The sequence below is a fragment of the Macrosteles quadrilineatus genome, unplaced genomic scaffold (assembly GCF_028750875.1).
Source record: "Macrosteles quadrilineatus isolate MER2022 unplaced genomic scaffold, UCM_ALF_1.0 Scaffold_4__1_contigs__length_99947679, whole genome shotgun sequence".
Classification (NCBI taxonomy): domain Eukaryota; kingdom Metazoa; phylum Arthropoda; class Insecta; order Hemiptera; family Cicadellidae; genus Macrosteles; species Macrosteles quadrilineatus.
Window position 1 is genome coordinate 10,211,700 of NW_026542597.1, and position 22,042 is coordinate 10,233,741.

Genomic DNA, 22,042 nt, shown 5'->3' on the forward strand with positions numbered 1-22,042 from the left:
TTAAATTGTTGTCAATCAAAACAAACTTAACCATCAACACTGAAACACACTGTACACAGTGATGTCGAAGCACATTTTAAACCAACCTCCAGTGATAATTTCCAAGAGCTTGTCACTGCATACAGTAGACATTTCAATTGTACAATTTAAAAATAGCTTTATTACCTAAATGAGAAATTCGCTAAAAACAAAAAAAAATCAAGCTGTGTGCCCTAATTTACTTTATAATTTTTAAATATTATAGTGAAGGTGCATTTCAAAATACTTATAACCCTTTCAAAAACCATTTCATAATTAAACTTTTTGTTCTTTAAAACATGTTATATACAACCGAAGAAAATTCCCCTAAAAACAAAACTGCACAGAATCAGTCAACAACTCAATAAATGCATTCTGAAAATATAGATAACATATTGAGAATCAGACGCGATATTGTTTTCCCCAACTGTTGATAACCGAGGTTAAAAGAGCAAAGCAGTGGACGAGACGGGCAGTTGATTGGTGTAAATCGCTTGGCTACAACGCAGTCCAGGTTCACCCTAACTTCCTTTGAGGCGCAGACTACTCGTACTCGACACCGACTGCATCACTTTGACGGGTAATCATTTTACTTGATTTAGTTATTATTATAATCTTATAGATAAAATGGAAGAATTACCTTATCCAACCACAGTTGCTAGTATGACAACTAGTTTCGTTCCTTAGAACATCGTCAGGTCATTGTATGCAACCACATCTTCAATGTATGTATGTACATTGTGGTATGTCAAAAGATTCTTTAAAAACACTGTCAGAATCACAATAGTAAAAACTAGTTATGTTGATCAAACTATTAAAATTGAATAAAAAGTGATAAAACTGGTTAAAACTGTAAAGGCTGGCCAGCACTCTCTTTATCACTGTCACTGACTAAATAAAACCAGTTTTATTTAGTCAGTGACAGTGATAAAGAGAGTGCTGGCCAACCTCTACAGTTTTAACCAGTTTTATCACTTTTTATTCAATTTTAATAGTTTGATCAACATAACTAGTTTTTACTATTGTGATTCTGACAGTGTTTTTAAAGAATCTTTTGACATACCACAATGTACATACATACATTGAAGATGTGGTTGCATACAATGACCTGACGATGTTCTAAGGAACGAAACTAGTTGTCATACTAGCAACTGTGGTTGGATAAGGTAATTCTTCCATTTTATCAATTATATTTCCAACCAAGGGTAACAATGAATAACATATAATCTTATAGTTTTTACTACGGTACAGGGAAAGTTCTCACATAAGACAACAATATTTTTTTGTTTTCTGGATAAGATCTACAGCTCAAGATGTGCTCTGAATTATCCGTTCACAGTGTTTTACGTAGCTTAGTTAAAACTATTGGTTAACAGCTGGATTTGTTAACCCTGGCTTCAAGAAAAGAAGTTTCACGCTCTAACCTTTTGTTTTGAAATTTTATAGTTTGTGCCAAGAACAATTATTTAAGATACTCTGGGGACTACTGTTTATGTCAAATATATTTTCACATTAAATAAGAATACCCCCGCCACAGCAAACCTGTAGACTAAGCAAATTTCCATTTGGCAGATTGGGTTTACACTAAAATATCTCCTTCAAAATATCACATTTATTCCCTATTTAAATAGCATTAGTTTAACGAGTACTTACTTTTTCTGCAACAGGAAGGTCAAAAAAGTGTTTTTGTAAACATTGATATTTTGTAAAATGTTAATAGTTTAGTATGAAATAAATTTATTTTCCAAATTTGATCAAAAATGTTCATAAACAAGAAAAACAGTTAACTTATTCTACATAGAATAACATGGGAATTTTAAATTTTTTTGGAATTTTATCCGTATAATTTTGTATTAGGCGCATAACAACGCTTTGATTTACTTAAAAATAATTTGTTTTTTTGAGCTCTACAAAATGGTTTGGAAAGACATTGCAAAATGTTATGTTTTCATGGTCAAAAAAATGAAAAACCAATTTATACCCCATTAAACCTTCCATAAACCCCCGTTCCCATAGTCCGATCATGGTGGTTCGCAAACTTGTTTGAATAAATGTATATATAGGTTTACACATTAATACCAAATTTCATCAAAATTGGATCATTTTTGCTCGAGTTATCGTGCTAACGAACATATTTAGGTATATATATGAATTTGAACGGATGGTGTTTTTGGCCTAGGAACCTTAAAACGGAAAAGTAAATCGGTCCCTGGTCCAGGTCTTACCATGAGTACTATGGTAATAGCTTATTCCCTATATGGGAAATTCACTAAAAAAAGTGTTTGATATTATCAACATCAACAATATAAAGGTTTTATCATCCATGAAACTGTATGTGAAGATAAAGAACTTAGGGTTGATCTTAAATTACGATAAATTAGTGGCGGTCCCTGGATTTCATTTTGGGGGGTATGACCACCGGGACATGGGGGTATGGAATATCCCCCAAAAAAAGGGGGTCCAAGGGCCCCCCTGTAAAATTTTTTGAATTTAATGATTAAAAACATATTTTTATATGTATTTCAGCTCTAAAATATGCTCAAGCTAATAGTATTTATGTTATCTAATAAAATATAAAATAGTTCGGGAGGTATGTATCCCTCCCATCCCCCCCTGGGACCGCCACTGGATAAAATTATGTTAATTTAGTTGTTTTACTAATTATACAAATATTTCGCTCTTAAGACCGACTGTACTGCAATCCAAATAAATAAGGCTGAATATAAAAATTTAGGACGAGGGAAGCAGCATTAACTAAAAAAAAGTACCCCCACTGCAGCAAACCTGCAGACTAAGCGAATTTCCATTCATGAGTACTTAAGTTTACTGCTACAGGGAAGGTAATGAGATGTTTTTGGTATGAAATAAACAAAATTGCCAAATTTGATTAAAATATATTTATAAACAAGCAAACTATAGTTCGGCCGCATAGAAAACGACCTGCGTGCTAATGCTAAACCAATGCTAGAGGAGGTCGCTTTCTAAGCGGTCGAACTAAACAACAGTTGATTTATTCTCCATAAGAATAACATGGGAATTAATTTTTTTTAATTATCTCCGTAACTGTTAAGCATAAAACAATGCTTAAATATACTAAATTGATTATTTATGCAAGCTCTACAAAATGGTTTGGACAGAAATTGAGAAATTTGATGTTTTCAGGGTAAAAATGGGAAAAACAATTTTTTTACCCCATAAAACCCCCGTTCCCATAGTCGGACCCATACTCGTTCAAATAAATGTAGGTTTTACATGTTTGGACCAAATTTCATCAAAATCAGATCATTTTTGCTCTAGTTATCACGCTAACGGACATATATATATATATGAATTTGAACAGATGGAGTTTTTGACCTCTGGGAACCTCAAAACAAAAAAGTAGCCTAAATCGGTCCCAGGTGTAGATCTTACCATGAGACCTACAGTAATAACGTATTCCCTATATGGGAAATTTGCTAACATTAGGTATAGCTATATGGGAAATTCGCTAAAATGAAAGACCAAAGAATTAATTAACTAATTTTAAGAAGCCTCAGATTAGAGTGTAATCATCGTTAAAACAAGAAAAATTTAACTTTGGATAGGTACAGAACTATTTATATAAAAAAATATTTATATTGTTAATCCCGAGTATTTTTGTGTTGTGTTTTTACTTTAAACTAAGTTTTGAAATAACAGTCAATTTATGTGCTTTTAAAAATACTTTTTTACATTTTCATAATTACTTCGGCTTAATGTTGTTTAAACAAACTGTGTGTTATAATATGACCAATAGTATGCTTTAAATTGGAAAGAGGAAGAGTGTTAGGTAATGTTTTGGGAGTAATCAAGTATAAAACCGTTAACTTGATAAAACTATACAATTGGCTGTTCCATTAATTAGGTTGGAGATGGTTACAAAATTATCTTCTTCGGTTGTCCCGGGCCTAATTCTTACTATGTGAGTCATTCCAAAAGCAAACCTTTCCAAAAGGAATATGCTAAACAAACACTGATATGTGTTTAACTAAAAATCCTATAGTAATTACTAATTTTATTCAAAAGTAAATATAGTACCTAACATAAAAATAAATGCAGACATATGGAAGACTATATGATCTAAACAATATTTGATGTTTACAGGCAGAAATGGCTTTGAAGATAGTCTGCATCATTGCTCTGATGATACAAACTGTGGTTGGACACCCCCACGTCAGGAGGCAGCGTCAAATGCCAGACAACCCTCCTATGTGGGCACATCAACATCACGGTCATTACCGACATGAATACCATCAATATCATCAACCACACAACTCCCTGCCTCAACAACAAGAGCATTTCCATCACCACCACCCCCACCCGCATCATCACCCTCACCACCTACACCTTGATCCTCATAACCACCACAGACACCAACAGCATCAACAATACTACTACCCTGTGCCAGTAGCTCCACTCACAAACCAGCATGTCACACGAACAAATAACTATGACAAAGAACAAGGATACATACGTGAGGAAAACCATGAGTTCATGCAACAGTTTCAACCAAATATCTATGAAAATCAGCAGTCAGGCCTTTTTACAGACCAACAAAACTCAGAGGCCTTCAATCAACAGGATCAACATAACTATGTACCACAAGGGCAGCAACTGGTAAATGAAAACACTCAATATGAAGACACCCAACAAACAGAAGACACACAGCAAACTAAGGATTTTGGACAACAAACCGATTTTGAATTTGGAGCACAACAATCTCAACAAGAAGTTCAGAAACCTGAAAAGTTCACAGACACACAGCAAACTGAGGATTTTGGACAACAAACCGATTTTGAATTTGGAGCACAACAATCTCAACAAGAAGTTCAGAAACCTGAAAAGCTCACAGACACACAGCAAACTGAGGATTTTGGACAACAAACCGATCTTGAATTTGGAGCACAACAATCTCAACAAGAAGTTCAGAAACCTGAAAAGCTCACAGACACACAGCAAACTGAGGATTTTGGACAACAAACCGATCTTGAATTTGGAGCACAACAATCTCAACAAGAAGTTCAGAAACCTGAAAAGTTCACAGACACACAGCAAACTGAGGATTTTGGACAACAAACCGATCTAGTATTTGGAGCACAACAATCTCAACAAGAAGTTCAGAAACCTGAAAAGTTCACAGACACACAGCAAACTGAGGATTTTGGACAACAAACCGATCTAGTATTTGGAGCACAACAATCTCAACAAGAAGTTCAGAAACCTGAAAAGCTCACAGACACACAGCAAACTGAGGATTTTGGACAACAAACCGATCTTGAATTTGGAGCACAACAATCTCAACAAGAAGTTCAGAAACCTGAAAAGCTCACAGACACGCAACAAACTGAGGATTTTGGACAGCAAAACGATTTTGAATTTGGAGCACAACAATCTCAACAAGAAGTTCAGAAACCTGAAAAGTTCACAGACACACAGCAAACTGAGGATTTTGGACAGCAAACCGATCTTGAATTTGGAGCTCATCAATCTCAACAAGAAGTTCAGAAACCTGAAAAGTTCACAGACACACAGCAAACTGAGGATTTTGGACAACAAACCGATCTTGAATTTGGAGCTCAACAATCTCAACAAGAAGTTCAGAAACCTGAAAAGCTCACAGACACACAGCAAACTGAGGATTTTGGACAGCAAACCGATCTTGAATTTGGAGCTCATCAATCTCAACAAGAAGTTCAGAAACCTGAAAAGTTCACAGACACACAGCAAACTGAGGATTTTGGACAACAAACCGATCTTGAATTTGGAGCACAACAATCTCAACAAGAAGTTCAGAAACCTGAAAAGTTCACAGACACACAGCAAACTGAGGATTTTGGACAACAAACCGATCTTGAATTTGGAGCACAACAATCTCAACAAGAAGTTCAGAAACCTGAAAAGTTCACAGACACACAGCAAACGGAGGATTTTGGACAACAAACCGATCTAGTATTTGGAGCACAACAATCTCAACAAGAAGTTCAGAAACCTGAAAAGTTCACAGACACACAGCAAACTGAGGATTTTGGACAACAAACCGATCTTGAATTTGGAGCTCAACAATCTCAACAAGAAGTTCAGAAACCTGAAAAGCTCACAGACACACAGCAAACTGAGGATTTTGGACAGCAAACAGATCTAGAATTTGGAGCACAACAATCTCAACAAGAAGTTCAGAAACCTGAAAAGTTCACAGACACACAGCAAACTGAGGATTTTGGACAGCAAACCGATCTAGTATTTGGAGCCCAACAATCTCAACAAGAAGTTAAGAAACCTATAAAGTTCACAAACACACAGCAAACTGAGGATTTTGGACAACAAACCGATCTAGAATTTGGTTCACAACAGTCTTACAATACATTCCATAAGCTCGGCAAGAAAATAGACACACAGGAAACACATCACAATAATCCTTATGAGAAATCTGCACCAAATGCACGCTATGTTCCATCACAGGATTATGATTTACCGTCTTCACAAAACAAAAAACCTGAGAAAGATCCATATGACTGTCTGAGTTTAAAAGTGGACCAATTAGAACAAGAAATCAATAAACAAATTCCTGAAAGTACCACAACAAAACCACTGGAGATTCAACCTGTTGCAGGGGAATCATCAGTAGTTGAAACATCATTCAAATCTCAGAACCAGGAAAAATCTCAAGTATTCACCACTAATCAGCCACCAGAAGAAATCGCTGAGGAAAATACTCAAAAATCATTCTGGCAGCGAGTTAAAAGCAAAGTTGCTGAAACTTACGTGAAAGCTCGTTCTGAAGCGACTGAAATAGTAAAAAAAGTCAAGAGTAACATTCCTGGAGTCCAATCAGCTCAATAACTCTTGTTTATACAAAAATAATCAGTATTTTCAGTATTCTGTGCAGAAACCTTTTTTTTAAATTGCGATAGCCTATTTTAAATTATGTTGCTTAGGGTACAGTGAAAAATAGTGCTCATATATAGTATTTGGAAAAAGTGTTATGCTTCTAAGTACACTATACACTATCTATACACTGTCATGGTTACTCAAATATCTATTTGTTTTTAAATTAACTTATTTTGTTATCTATACTATTATAAAGAAGAGGTGGTGTCTGTGTGTGTGTGTGTGTGTTTGTATGAGCTAATCTCAAAAACTACTGAACCTATTGGGCTCAAATTGCACACACATGAAGCTACAGTTCCGAGGATACATATAGAACTATTCCCGCTTCAATATTGTCCTAGGGCTATGCCCCGTGGGCTTTCAAAAATCGGAGGTGAGAGATTTCAAAGTAAATTTTGATTGATGGTATCCATGACAACAAAGAACAAACCTACAAAGTTTAAAAATGTAAACAAGCAGTACTAACTGTCAAATTAATTTTGATTTCACAATTCCATACAGCTGGTTCAAACATTCATTTAAATACTGCATGAATATTAGAACAGAGAGGGTAAGGATCATATTTAAAATAATGATGTCACTATCCTGAATGTAAAAATTATTTAACATTACTTAAATGGAGCTGTCAAACCATACGCTAATGTCATTTCATTATAATAGGATTCTTTCAGTTACATAATTACAGGGTGCAGCACTATTATTTTTTTGCATTTATGACAACAGCTAATTTGAACCAACTAGCCACAAAAAGCTGTGGTACACAATGAGACCTTTACTTTTTTCTATGGTTCAGGGGCAGTAGTAGAACAAAAGAACCAAACTTTCTTAAACCATGTCCTCACCCATAACTGCAATAAGCATTTTATACTTATATGCCAACCCCGTACGAAGGACGGGTACTCTGCTAGTATATTAATAATAGTTTAGATTTTAAGAATAATTAGGTAGGGTAATTTTTCAAAAACATATTTACTTTATATTCCTATTCACAAATCTTGTAACCTAGGTACATTAAACATTTTAAGGAAAGGACATAGCTTGGTTAAGTTTAGGCTGCTTACATTTTTTTAGATTCTGTGAATGTATTCCTTTTTTTCATTGAAGAAAATGTCATTTGTTGAGGAGCTGTGTTTGTCTCTAAAAATATTAACTAGTACAGTAATAATTTTATAATTTGTACCATTAACTTTAGTCTTTCAACTAAATAGGCTATTGTGTGTGGATCTAGAATTGTATCAATAAATTAAAACGTACAAGTAACCAAATTGAATTAATTCAATAAACCTTAGTTCAAACAATAATGATATAAAATACCCCCGCCGCAGCAAACCTGCAGACTAAGCGAATTTCCATTTGACTGATTGGATTTACACTGAAATGTCTACTTAAAAATATAACACTTATTCCCGATTTAAATAGAATTAGTTTTAACAAGTACTTAGGTTTGCTGCATCAGGGAGGGTAAAACTGTTTTTTTTTTTTTGTAAAATGTTAATAGTTAGTAAGAAATAAAATCATTTTCCAAATTTGATCAAAATATGTTCATAAACAAGCAAACTACAACAGTTTACTTATTCTCCATAAGAATAACATGGGAATTTTAAACTTACAATTTTTTTGGAATTTTCTCCGTAACCATTAGGCGCATAATACCGCTTCAATATACTAAATTATTTGTTTTTAAGCTCTACAAAATTTGAAACAACTGGCAAAATTATCCTTTTAAATATGAATGAGCTACTATAGTTCGGCCGCTTAGAAAGCGACCTCCTGCAGCATTGGTTTAGCATTAGCGCGCATGTCGTTTTCTAAGCGGCCAAACTATATACCCGTGCTTTGCAACGGGAAGAAAATGTGACCTAGAGAGCTATTAAAGTGGTGCTGATGTGTGTTTTAAAATACAGCAACTCTATGATTTAATTTGAAAATATAAACTTTTATAAAAGTGTAAACCTACTTACTTTCAAACCCCTACTTTTGATGTTAATAGATCTCAAAGAATATGACAACATACCTTAAATGTAGCACTAGCATCAATTGCTTCAAATTGATGGTTCATGAATGACATGTTTTACCATAGGCTAATTATTCAATTTTAGTCAAGCCTCTTTACATGTAGCTTACTGTAAAAATTACAAAATGAAACTTTGAGCAATACTTCACTAAACTTGTACAACCTTTCTTTAAAACCAAACAACACTCCTCAATCTACATTAAGCACAAACATGTTATTCAAGTAAATAAACAAACACCAGTTCATTGCACTGAACCAGCTGTTTCATTAACTAAATTAAATTAAATCATTTGAACTTTGGAAGCATGCCAGGCATAGTCCTTTGGAAATAAGCCTGTATTTGGCAGAGGCCTTAGGAAATTTGTCCGTATCAATACTTTTTGGCAAATCTACACATTCTAAGATTCATTTCATGATTTGCCATATGCCTATATTGATTGATTGTATTACTAATATAATACTCATAAGAATAACATGGAAACTGAACCCCCGTGGGCATAGCCCTAGAGTTTTTTTTCATAACTTTAATATGCCTATGTGTTTCTCAAGACTATCAAGTACCTCTCTGCAAAATGTCGGCTCAATAGATCCAGTAGTTCATGTGATGGTAACTTCAGAGTTATACACAAACATCCATTATTTCCAAACCCATACTATTTCACTAGCAACAGACCCAGTTGTGGTTAAATACAACGGTTATGTGGGCCCCGATGTTTTAGGACAGCTTGTGTTCACTGAAACTGTCATTTAAAACACCTGGCTTAAGGACAAAGATGGAGATGAGGATGAGAGATTTCAATTCAAGCACAGTACCTAAAATTCTAAAAAGCATGTACTGTAAAAATGCTTTAACAAATTATTCTCAAAATAAAATAATGGAATAATAATTCTCAATAACGGAAGAGAGACTGGAGCCTTTGCTGGAGCTAATCGATATTGTTAGGTTATTGCATTTGCCAGGTAGATGGTTTCACAATGTTTTTAAAATGGGCTTAAGTTTGAGACTATCGATTTGATACAGCACACTCGCAAATGTTTGTTTCAATAATTCAACAATAGCTTATTAATATCATTTTAAGCTAAGGATTGATCTAAAATAAAAAAATAAAACAATACCTTATGTGAATATTGTTATTTTATTATCACAATTACACACATTTCACAATATATGTCACACTGTACAAAGTAAAATACAGAATAAATAATGGTTTATAGACATGAGATTTTATAAAACAATATACAAATAAACTTTTGAGTTTGGTTTCTGGTGACAAATCCGGGAAACTATTTTTTAATTCTACATAGGCCTACTAAACTGACTGCTCTCAGAAATGGATAAAATAAAACCAATTGTACATTAATTCAGTGAACAAATTATAATTATTTTAAATCATATTTTAACAGTCTTAGTCGATTTTGGAAATAGAAAATATTGTTCATAAGTTACGAATTATTTTCATAGATATGTATATTGGTTCTATGTCATTTTATTCCCAGGTAAAATTGATTCAAATTAAAACTCCTATCAGGTCAGGAATGCTCATTACAGGTAAAAATGTAGATAAATTTGTATTAGATAAGTTTCATTATTCTTTTTTTAAACAAAAACTCCTTTATTCTTTGTAGGGCAATTTTTAGTCCCTCAACATTTTTCTTAAATAAAAAAGTTCAGTAAAAACTTCTAATCCAACATAGTCATTCTAGCCGGACTGAAAATTGACATTTTTGAACAAAAGGTTAATCATTGTTAAGTCTGATAAACTGAAACTTTCCACATCATTGTGTTTTATCTCATTATCTTAAAGTGTCAAGTATTCAAACCATTAAATAGCACGCACACACTATATACACCTACATACATTCTGGTTACACGCTGATATATACATACATACATCCACTGTTACTTAAAAAAGTGCAAATTTTATTTTTTGAACAAAACCAAGTTGGTGGTTCTAAAACAGTTTTAAAGACAGTGCTGCTACCTACCACCACCTTTTCCTGTGAGTCGTAAAATCATAGATGTAATTCAACTTAATAATAATGTTAAAAAATTCAAATTTCAGTAAATTGGAGCTTAATGATTAGAAGATATTTCAATTCCTTAATTGTTCTGTCTAAGCCTCGAGTAATAAACTTAGGCCTATTAATATTAGGTTTTCCTAAGAAGTTTTCTTTAAAATTCTATTTTCAATTCTTAGCAAACACGACATGCTTGAAATGGAATATTCATGACACCTAATCATTGAAAATTGACGAAATAGAGAGGACACTCAACCAGACTTTGGTGACCTAATAGCAATTGAAGGTGACTGAATACATGATTTGTGTGACTGATTAACACTGTACAGATTCAATTCGTATTAATATCAGTTTAGCTAGTTTATGAGCTAGCACACATTTAACAATAAGCATGGTCAATTAACACTTAGTGTCCTTTCTAATACGTTGTTTTTAATTTTTAATGACATATCGATCTCTGTGTTGATAGTCAAGAGTCGTCATGGACTTTTGACATTGAGGTGAGGAATTCTTCAAAAAAGGAACGTCTCAAAGACATAAAATTATATATATTATTTCCTAATCAACTAAAATCAAGACAACAAAACTCAAAATCATACCTGGCATTTCTCAAATTAAAAACCAAACAATTTGTGTTAAACATAAGCAAATCTTTGTATTCATTTAGCTTTTTATAAGGTATATAAAAGTTATCTGAAGATGTAGTGATTTTAAAACAATTAGGATAACAGGATCAAATAAAACGGACATTTTGCTACAGTAAAATAAATCTTTGGGAAAGCAAGAAAAGCAAAGCGATTGGTTTTAAGCAATAAACCTAGCTAAAATAAGATAGATATAATAAAATCATCCTCATTACTTTTAAAACCAAAATGAAAAATCAAATCTGAATCCAACAAAAGGTATTGATTTAAAATTACTTTTTAAAATTTTTAAACTAAAACATCACTCTTACAATTTATAGAACACACTCACCCAACAAACCAACGAAAATTCTGCGAGGGAATAGAGTGAAGCCTTTGGTTGTTCAGGCTGTTAAAAAAAATAAAAATTTATATACCAACTAAAATCACTCCTGAAAATCGGTATCACATTTCGATACGTGATTAAATAACACTTTGATACATGTTATTGCTTTGTAAGTGACTAGAAGTAAACCGTATTGAATGTGCGAGTTAGTGTCTTCAGGAGAGGAAGACGCGGACAGTGGCGGTGACGGGTTGACGACACACAGCGCAGGTTGTGAGGGACAGCGCGCACTTGACACAGGCTACAAGATGGCCACAGGGTAGGAACACAACCCCGACCTCATCTGTGTAGCAGATCTTGCACAGACTCGTGTGTTCAGACTTACCGGCATCACTGCCATCATCCTCTTTTTTACTGTCCACTCTGAAACAGATGAAAAACAATTAATATATAATCATCATATATATTAAAACGTGACAGGGTTTTTTTATTTCACGATTCTGAATCAACCACTTGACGGATTTTCATGATTTTTGTGATGAAAGAAAGATAATTTTGAGAACTAGGGAGTGTTGAAGCCATAATTTTAGTTTAGGGTTTCAGTTTTTTTTATTGTTTTAAATTTTAAAAAGACTTTTAAAATTTTTAAATTTTAGCAGCCGACACTAACATTCTACTCTAGCTTTTGGTATAATACCATTTACTTAACGTAACAGCTGTAAACATTCAGCGTTTTTTGACACAAATTCAGCATTTGGATGAAAATTAAAATACATACGTAGAATTGACTTATTAATACTATGTGTAATGCTATACTCATTGATACGTCCATTTATTCGGTAAGAAGATGAGAGTTTATTTTAAATATAATTAGTAAAATACTAGATGTTCTAATTTTTTTTTTTACAGTCTATAAAATATTTAGTTTGTTTTAGTGCAATATAATTTGTTATAACTAACAGCTGGTTGAATAAAATTATTTTCTATAGAACTATGAGGTTAGTTTATTTACTCTGTGATTTTGTCATTGATTATAGGAAATAAGTAATATTCTATAACCATTGCTGTATACAAATCAAAGCTCATGAATCTTCAAAAGAAAGCTTATGAGCTATTTTACTACTCGACTTTTTGAGGAAAGGTTGGGAAATAACAATGAAAACATGTTTTAATTACTCTTGGCAGCTTTTTCTTTACTATAAATTTTGAACTGCTTAAACTATGCTTGAATTAGTAATAGACCAGCACACTATATACAGTTTTAATGGACTACTCTATTCCCGTACGTAGGATGGGCCAACCGCTCGTTGTATTTAAATCAACGAAATTCTACTGGGTTTTGGTTCAAACATTGATCTAAGCTATTAAAAATATAGACCTAGGCCTATACAAACTGGAAATCCATGTCAGTTAACGGTGACGTAGGTCTATACAAGGGGTTTAAATAGCATATTCAAATTTTACACCAAAGCAACCAGAATATTAATAAATAGTCTATGTAACTTAACTGACTTTTAAGCATAGGTGAATGAATCATCTAAAATGTGTTCCTTTTGATTACTCTTCTAGGCACTGTAACTTCTCAGCTACTCAGCTAAATGCTAAGCTTCACTTTTTATAAAAATAACAAGATCTGGGTTGTTCTTTTTCTTCACGAAAATCTAAGTGTTTTAAAGAGAAACATCCACAAACATATTGAATCGCATTTCCATTAAAAACCTATTAATACTACCCTAGATTTGTAGGCCTAATAATCCAGGGTATCTCTTTCATTCTGATAAAGATGTAATTTGTTTATCTACTCACTCTTTGCTTGTTTTAGTCTCTTCCTTTTTACTGCATTCTAATGAGCTGGACTGACTGATGTTTTCTTCACTTTTTGATTTTCCCTGAAAATTAAAATTGAATGTTAAAAGTGTCCGTATAAAACACAGTGACTTTAAACAATTGTCAAAACTAAAAATTCATTGACTTTAAACAATTGTCAAAACTAAAAATTCATAAATTTATAATAGGAAATTGACAGGACAGCAGGATTACCAGTCAATTTCCTTAACAATTCCTGGCAAGTGCCCTATCTTTTCATCAGATAAATTTATAATCGGTCTAGTTTTGGTGATCAAAGGACAGCTAGGTTTGTCTTGACTAGAAGATACGTTTAATAAAGTTTCAAGGGCATGAGTTCATCATGAAAAATATAATTTTACCAAAAATATACATTATTTGTTTGTGGTTAAAGAGATAAGGTTTGAGTAATTTTTTTTTAAACTATGGGGAGTGGCATGAATTTAAAATTGTAACAAGTTATTGTTTGGTTTATTTTTGCTACTTAATCAAGGCAACATCTCAGGGCTATAGTCTCACCTTAACTATTTTCCTGCCACAAACTTCATCGACAAAATCTTTTCCTTTGACGAGCAGCACAAAGTTGCATTTAGAAAACCATCTCGCGTGCTCCACCCACGGTTCATCTGACTCCTCCCAGTCTTTCAGTCCTCCGCCACAATGGAAGCAGATCGTCTGGTCTCCCTTACCTTGGGAACAAAACACTGTATGAAAATACATTCCTATATGTGAAGCTGATTTAACTGTACACTCTACCTTCATCTCAGTTAACCAGTTGTTGTTTAAGAGCTAGGTACCAACAACATGAAGAGATTTCCAGAAGAATTCAAGACGAATTCCTGAATTTTAAGAACTACTATCGGAACCCTACTTAAAGCTTTAACAGCCGTTTTATATTAAGTAGAAAAGATTTTAAAAAGAAATCATCATTTTTATCACATACTGTAATTCATTTAACAAATGTGTGTAAAAATGTACTTCAGAAATAAAAAGTTGGAGATTGCATTTTTTTATTTTTTCATTAACTGGTAGGCACTATAACTTTGAAACAAAGAGTAATATTTTATATAACATATTAAAACATTAACTAGTAGGTAAGGCGACACCAGTTATCATATCCCACGATCGCGGGTATAACAGTGAGCACATCTTGCAGTCTCAGTGACACCAGTTATCGTTTCCCGCGTACGCGGCAACACCCGTGAGCATATTTTGCTATTTTGGCAACACCGAAAATAGTTTCCCACGATCACAGCAATACCCATGAGCATATATTGCTGTTTCGGCAACACCGAAAATCGTCTCCTGCGATTGCAGCAATACCCGTGAGCATATTATGCGGTTTCGGTGACACCGATAATCGTTTCCCACGATCGCGGCAAAACCCATGAGCATATTTTGCGGTTTCAGCGACACCGGTAATCGTCTCCCGCAATCGCAGAAACAGCCATGAGCATATTGCATATTCTCTTGGGAATTAAGCCTAGTTTACCAGGTACAACACAAGACTAGAACAGGATTGTGGTTGAAATTATTATCACTATAGACATTGAGCTATATACTGAAGCAAATATAAAAAAGCCCACAAGGCGCTTGACATTAGAGCCAGCATGTAACTAGGGAATTTGGCGATTATATTTGGGATTTTGTTGTGATTAAACACCTTATGTAAAGTAAGGTTTATTTAAAATAATCTAAAATGAAATAAATAGGCATACTGTGGCATAGACCTACATCAAATAACACTGCTGATCACAAAGTTAACAAAATACCTGTATAGAAAAACCCAGCTTCACTCAGAGTATTCGGCTTCAGTTTCAGAGCGATTGGCCACATCTCGTACGATCGCAGTCTTGACTCTAAAGTTGCGTAGTTGGGAAACGAGGGAGCTCTGCTTTTGTGTATTCCCAGTTTTTCTAGTGGAGGTAAGGGTTTGTTGTCTTTAACAGCATTCACGTTCACTCCGCATTCAGGCCTGAATTCAATCCTTCCACACGTGTCATAGCCTGAAATTAAATAATAAACCATCATAGTTGCTAGAGTAATATTGATTTAGCAAATTTAAACTTTAAACAAATGACAATGATTGTAGATGTCACATATGCATAGTTTAACAGTAAAAAAATTGCCATTGCATCAATTATTTAACATTTATTTTGGCTTCATTGAGTAAGTTAATGAAAAAGAAATGGTAATGGTTAAGTTATTTAAAAATAGATAAAATAAGTTCAGCTATTCTTATATTTAATGCAAGTTTTTACTCACTCACTTTACATACAAGTTAAACACCAAATTTTTCCGGGGGACTGTAGGTCATTCCGTTACGTTAACTAACAAGATTTATAATTTTAAATTGAGACTTTGAACTTGAGGTTATGACACTCAATTCAATGGAATTGGATACCGGTAGCTATATAGTTACTTCAACTACAACTCCATTAGGAAAAATGTCTAGATAAAAAAACCCATCTAGATAAAAATACACATTTCGGTAAAAATACAACTATCCATAATGTTGACTAGCCAAGCATGGTAGCCTACAATCCTTATTGATTCGGAGTTCCTTATAGTTGGAGATTAACTGTAGGCTACCTATTTTAAAGTTTGTCTTTATTAGAATCACAAGTAGGCTACAATTATTGTTGAACTGGTATTGTATATAATTGTTTTTGTTTTGTATAGGCTAATCTTTTTAATTCTTAATGAATTGGAATTGTTTACAGAAAGAGAACATAAGAATAAGAATAAGAATATTTATTTTCCTTTAGACAAATACATGCATTTGGAATCGTCATAATAATCACAAGGCAAATTCAATAACAATCAACATGCTTCTACAAAACTCTCAAAATTTCTACAATAAATAAATAAATATATAATAATAAATAATCACTTTATGTTCACAACTAAAACTAAAAGATGCAAGGTCTAATTGCATATATCTCATATATCATATCTAGTCCAACTAGTTTTCAAAGCAGATCTTTACCATATGGTCTTAGCCCATCACCCAAGACTAAAGACATTAAGATCTGAATCATGCTTTCATGTTTAATAAGCCAAACATGCTATTTTAACTACATTTCAAGAGCTTTAAAATAAGTAACTCATGGAAATATTGCTACATAATTACTCAGCTCCATTGGAAACTGTTGAGATTACTCAATCTAGATCATCCATCAATAATACCTATCACAAATAATTTAATGTCGATAAGCTTCAGCCTAACGCTCATACCTAAATGTTAATTAGAAATATCATAAGTAAGTATTTATTGAATTTCCTTAAATTAAGTAGGTGTAGGCCCATTGGTCAATGTGTCAATAACCCCATAGAGCTAAACCTTTTAGGTCCACTAAAACTAAAACACCTTCAAGAAAAGAGAAAACAAATAAACTTTATAATATCCTAATGAGAAGAAAACTCACCATTTTCTTTAGGAACATCTTGTACATTGTTGTTTGCATTGTTGACAGTAATAGGGACGTTTCCAACAGGTAGTTTCCGCACAAATTTACAAGATGGAGACCACCTCTCATGATCGTGCATAGGGTCGTCCCCTTCTACCCAGCAGCCAACTTCAACTCCGCAAAACGCACAACGGACCACATCTTCTCGCTTTAGGTAGTAGAAACCCGCAGCGGCCATCTGGCTGGGGCTTAAAAATGAGACTGGCCAATTCTCGAAACTTCTAAGCCTTTCTCTTTCATAGTGAAACATAGGCATATCTTCAGGTACATTTAAGCCATTTATTCCATTAGAGTGGATGGAAGATGACGATGCACTAGGTCCAGCTAAGTCATTCCTATGGAAAGCTCTTGAATGGCCATTGGCTAGGATTGAATTCATCTTCGAGCGTTGTTCTGATGTTGATGAAATCAAAGGGCTGTTTTCCACTGGGCTAATGGAGTTATTTGGTGGCATCTGAAACAGAACCACCTTAGTTAATTTTATTCTTTAAAACAGGATCTAGATCTAGAATATAGAATTAAGTAAGTTAGCCTAGATGTTCAATTACATTTTCCTTTTAGAGTATCTTTATATAGCCTAGGCTATCTAACTTATCCAAACCTATGTTACAGTATCAAAACCCAGCACAACAACATCCCCATGTCAACTTATCCAGTATCAACTTATCATTAATTAATAGATAGTTTTAAACTTACTTAACTCTTAATTAACTTTTAAATCACGGATTTTGAGGTCACAAGTGACGCTGGCTGCTAAGTTAAGTTATTTTAAAGGAAATTAGTATGGTAAAATTTAATTCATTATAGAGTTGCCATATGGTAATGTGCAAAAAAGATAGGAGATAATAGCTGGTGGCCCCCACTATAATAGTGTAGGCCTAGTATAAAAATTAACTAAATAACTTCTTGATCAGCATTGTACGTGTTATTAAATTTACGGAAAGTAAATGATTTACTTTCCGTAAAAATTAACTGGCTGGCAAAATTGTATACCTAGTAACTTACCCCTACATAGAAAAAATATTATTACAGAAACTGTATGAGTCATAAACTTAAACATAGGTAAACAAAATTATGTCACTGGCCCGAAAGTAAACACGCTTTTATTATTATTTAAATGGAACTGTCAAAAAACACCCAAACCAGTTGTTACCGCTATTAGCCTATAGGCTAAGTTAGACATTCGGGCCAGTGACGTATTTTTTGTATTTATTGACTCCATAACATTTATGTTCAATATTCGTACTACATTGTCAACATTTCAAACGGTACCGGTATGCGAAAATATAAAGTGTTGCATCGCTTGTCACATCTCACTAAAAATAATGAATAGCCGGATACAGTCAACAAAACGCTCCCTGTCTGCTAGGCTTTGGTACCTAGTGAACAAGAATACTCCTTCAAACTGGCCGGCAGACGCATTGAAGGACTGGGGGCAAAGAGACAATTTTTTTCTTTGTCCTAGGACCGCTAGGCAACTGCCCGGGACTGTTTTTCACATTACTTCAGGCTAGACCTAGGGGTAACGGCAATATCACTTCTAGGTAGATAAAATCCATTGGTGATTTGGCGGGGTTTGAACCCGGGACCCCAGGAACCGGAGTCCAGCGCTCTAACCACTAGACTAGCTCGCTTTCCCAAAGAAACAGACAATAAAGATAAACAAAGGACGTTGCTGGCCAAAGTGAAACCAAGGAATGAAAAAACGTTGGTAGAGAGTACGAGAGTTGCATTTTTCAGTTACGGTATTGCATAAACTTAACAATATTTTAGAATGTAGGATTTTACTCCAAAATCCCTCGAAGCTAAATTTTGAATGTTAAAATCCGGTAATCTCCGGGGATATGGCTACACTAATTCAATAGGCCTACATTGTTTATATCGAAATAAATTATAATCAACAGGCTTAAATAACTATAACTTATTTAGTAAGTATTAATCCGAAAATACTAATATCGCAGGTTCCCTTCGGAACTGAAACTTACCCATTTGTAAACTTAATGTAGGCCTAAGCTAAAAAAAGGCCGAAAAGAAACTAGGCCCAACTTAACAAAAAGTAAGCTTGTACCTGCTTGTACTTAAACCTAAATATAGTGGGCTATAAATTAAAATTTTTCCATCATGGGCCTACCAATTTCAGACCAAAACTAGGTGTAACTTAGGCCCTAATGCTAAGCATTCTCTTTCTAATCACATGATTGCCAACAGGAAGTTATGTATGGTAGCCCTAAATTAAGCTTATCCGACTTGGTGAGAATGCATGTGACATAGGCTAGGCTAGCAATTGTTCACATCTAAAGGAAATAAGCACAAATTAAAGGTTTAGTAAGAATCGTCCATCAGTTCTCAAGACCTAGGGCCTAAGTTAAAATGTAACGATCAATAACTCAAATCGCCTTACGAAACGGACATAACAAAAATGGCTGATCACGCCAGACGACAAAAGACAAGTTTCACGTTTGCTAAATCTAGCAATTTCAATGTTAGTTCGCTAAACGATTTATATGATTAAGACTAAAATATGGTAAGAAACAGTGGCGTAGTCGCTATAAATCAACTCAACATTATAAACGTTTATTTAACTAGCCTATAATAATATGCCAGCGCCAGCTTTCACTGACCTCCCATTACGTACGATTGTGAGTGTGACGTTGCAAATTGAAGAACTGTCTAGGTCCTATATAAATTTACTAACCTGCAAAGCGTTTTGGTGGCGAGGAGTTTGGTTATCCTTAAGCCTAGAATAATAAGTTATTAAAACTACGAATTTACAATACACATACTAAGTAAAAAACCCTAAACTTAAAAGACTAGCAGTCTCTCTCCTAAGTGCACAACTAAGCGTAGTTGTACGATTTTACTCCGCACTGGGCAGGCGCGTCGCTTCTATGTTCAAGGTTCAAGCTGACGCGTACAGTTGGCTGGAGAGGTGGGGAGGTGGAATGTGGCTGGTATTTTAATTCAAACGTGCAGTGTTGCCAGACTTCGTGGTCCCTTGTCAGCCCGACAAACCTTTTGAACTCTGATCAAAAAGCGATTGTCTAAATGGTGTGACCATAAACAATAGTTCTAATCGACAATACAAATGTTTTGAGGAAATTTTCCGCTTGGCAATAAATTCAATCTTTGGCCGACCGTTACTGTTTAGTGTTTAGTTTATTCGGATTTGGGCTGAATTCCTTTCGTACAATAAATAAGGCCTACTTAACTTAACAAAATCGTGGATATGCATTTTACGTTTTTCGATAACACATGTTAAGCTACAGTTTTAATGCTTTGCCTACAACCCCGTACCGTACAATTAATTTCAACGAGTTTACCAAAATACTAAATTGTTTGTTTCCGTTTCACACACTTAACTATATCTTTTATTGTTGGTAAGGTCAATTTTTTAGTGGCATTGAATGTTTGTGCGTTTACCAAAATACTAAATTGTTTGTTTCCGTTCCACACACTTAACTATATCTTTTATTGTTGGTAAGGTCAATTTTTTAGTGGCATATTGAATGTTTGTGCACGATGATAGGTCTACATATTTTTCCTACAGTCACCTGACAAAGTGGCCTTCCTTGCACTGATTATAGCATAGAAAGTAGATAATTGCTGCGTCTACTTACTTTTGCCGCACAGTTTCTGTTTTGCCACACAGTTTTTTTCCGCACCCCAGTATTCCAACCAAACAATACAACATAGCGTGCTTTTATTAGGCACGTAATACATGTATGCTTGAAAATAAGTTGGCAACACTTAAGATATTAATACTACGATCAGCTGGTGCAGCGTTTCCCATTTCGTTCAATGTTTGTCAGTCTGTTCGAATTTGACGAGGGGTAGTCCAGGCAATCACCAATCATTAATCAACTTGTCTCCATCCATTATAAAATGGAGAATAGAGCACATGCCTCTTTCTCCAAGGTTTCAGGTTTAAATCCTGTTAATCACAATGAATACCGCAATACCCTCAAGGGACAAGGGCATACAGCCTGAAGCTATGTGTAAAGAGGTTCGGGCTTCAAACTAGCTTTCCAGAATGTGAATTAAGAGCGAAGGTAAGACAAAATAAAAATCTGCTTGTCGAATCTGAAAATAATACAATGATAACGGTAATTAATAGCCTACGTTCAAATAGAAAACATATCGCTACGACCTGGGTTTAATCTGTGGTTTAGCTAAAAAAATGTTAGTGATCAACTTCCAAATTGCAAGACATAAGACATAAGACATTTATTCATCATTTTTTACATATGAAATGCATAGATAAGTCAAAATGTTGGTAAATACATCTTGTATTCAGTCTTGAGTAAATAAATGTACCTATTAATATATAAATAACAAGGAATTCAGTTAATACAGTCAATATAATACAAGAGTTAAAATTAAAATTGAGCGACGAGCAACTAAATACAAAAGTTACAGACCATGGCAAGAGATTAAAAATTTGACAGTAATAAATTAAAAAATCGTGCAACTTATATCTAAATCGCAGTTACATCCTATTTCAAATATTTTTTATTAACTTATCAGACATGCTAAAAAAATCTTCGATACGGTAGAGCGGGTTGTTTACTAAAAATAAAAACAGCCTTTTCTTAAAATTCTTAAAGTCTAAATCTGTCACAGCCAGAGGTAATTTATTTAATAGCCTAATACAAGTTACAGCATTTAACATTGCTTTGCTTTGAGAGTCTGTAACAGTCTTCTATGTTGTAGTGCAGGCGAGCGGATCGGCAGACTCGCCGGACCGCATTGCAACGCAGGGCAAGCTACCGTGATCCTGCGAGACTTTCTACAATACCGAGAA

General features: G+C 34.2%; 2 protein-coding genes across 3 annotated transcripts; one reads left to right on the plus strand and one right to left on the minus strand.

Annotated features, from left to right (window-relative positions):
- Positions 1 to 476: 476 nt before the first annotated feature.
- LOC128993262 (uncharacterized) lies at positions 477 to 8,232 on the plus strand. 2 transcript variants are annotated; one of them, XM_054417050.1, is made up of 3 exons: positions 477 to 598; positions 4,141 to 5,353; positions 5,450 to 8,232. In XM_054417050.1, the coding sequence occupies exons 2-3, from the start codon at positions 4,147 to 4,149 to the stop codon at positions 6,874 to 6,876; spliced, it is 2,634 nt and encodes an 877-aa protein (XP_054273025.1). In that variant the 5' UTR covers positions 477 to 598; positions 4,141 to 4,146; the 3' UTR covers positions 6,877 to 8,232. The 2 variants fall into 2 exon arrangements, with proteins under 2 accessions (XP_054273025.1, XP_054273023.1); XM_054417048.1 differs by having other exon boundaries at positions 4,141 to 8,231.
- A 2,625-nt stretch (positions 8,233 to 10,857) lies between these two features.
- On the minus strand, positions 10,858 to 20,123 carry LOC128992048 (death-associated inhibitor of apoptosis 1-like). The gene is made up of 6 exons (XM_054415425.1): positions 19,937 to 20,123; positions 17,200 to 17,695; positions 15,544 to 15,777; positions 14,291 to 14,460; positions 13,733 to 13,815; positions 10,858 to 12,349 (listed from the first exon to the last, which is right to left on the minus strand). Exons 2-6 carry the CDS (start codon positions 17,693 to 17,695, stop codon positions 12,142 to 12,144), a joined length of 1,191 nt encoding a protein of 396 aa, XP_054271400.1. The 5' UTR covers positions 19,937 to 20,123; the 3' UTR covers positions 10,858 to 12,141.
- Positions 20,124 to 22,042: the final 1,919 nt, after the last annotated feature.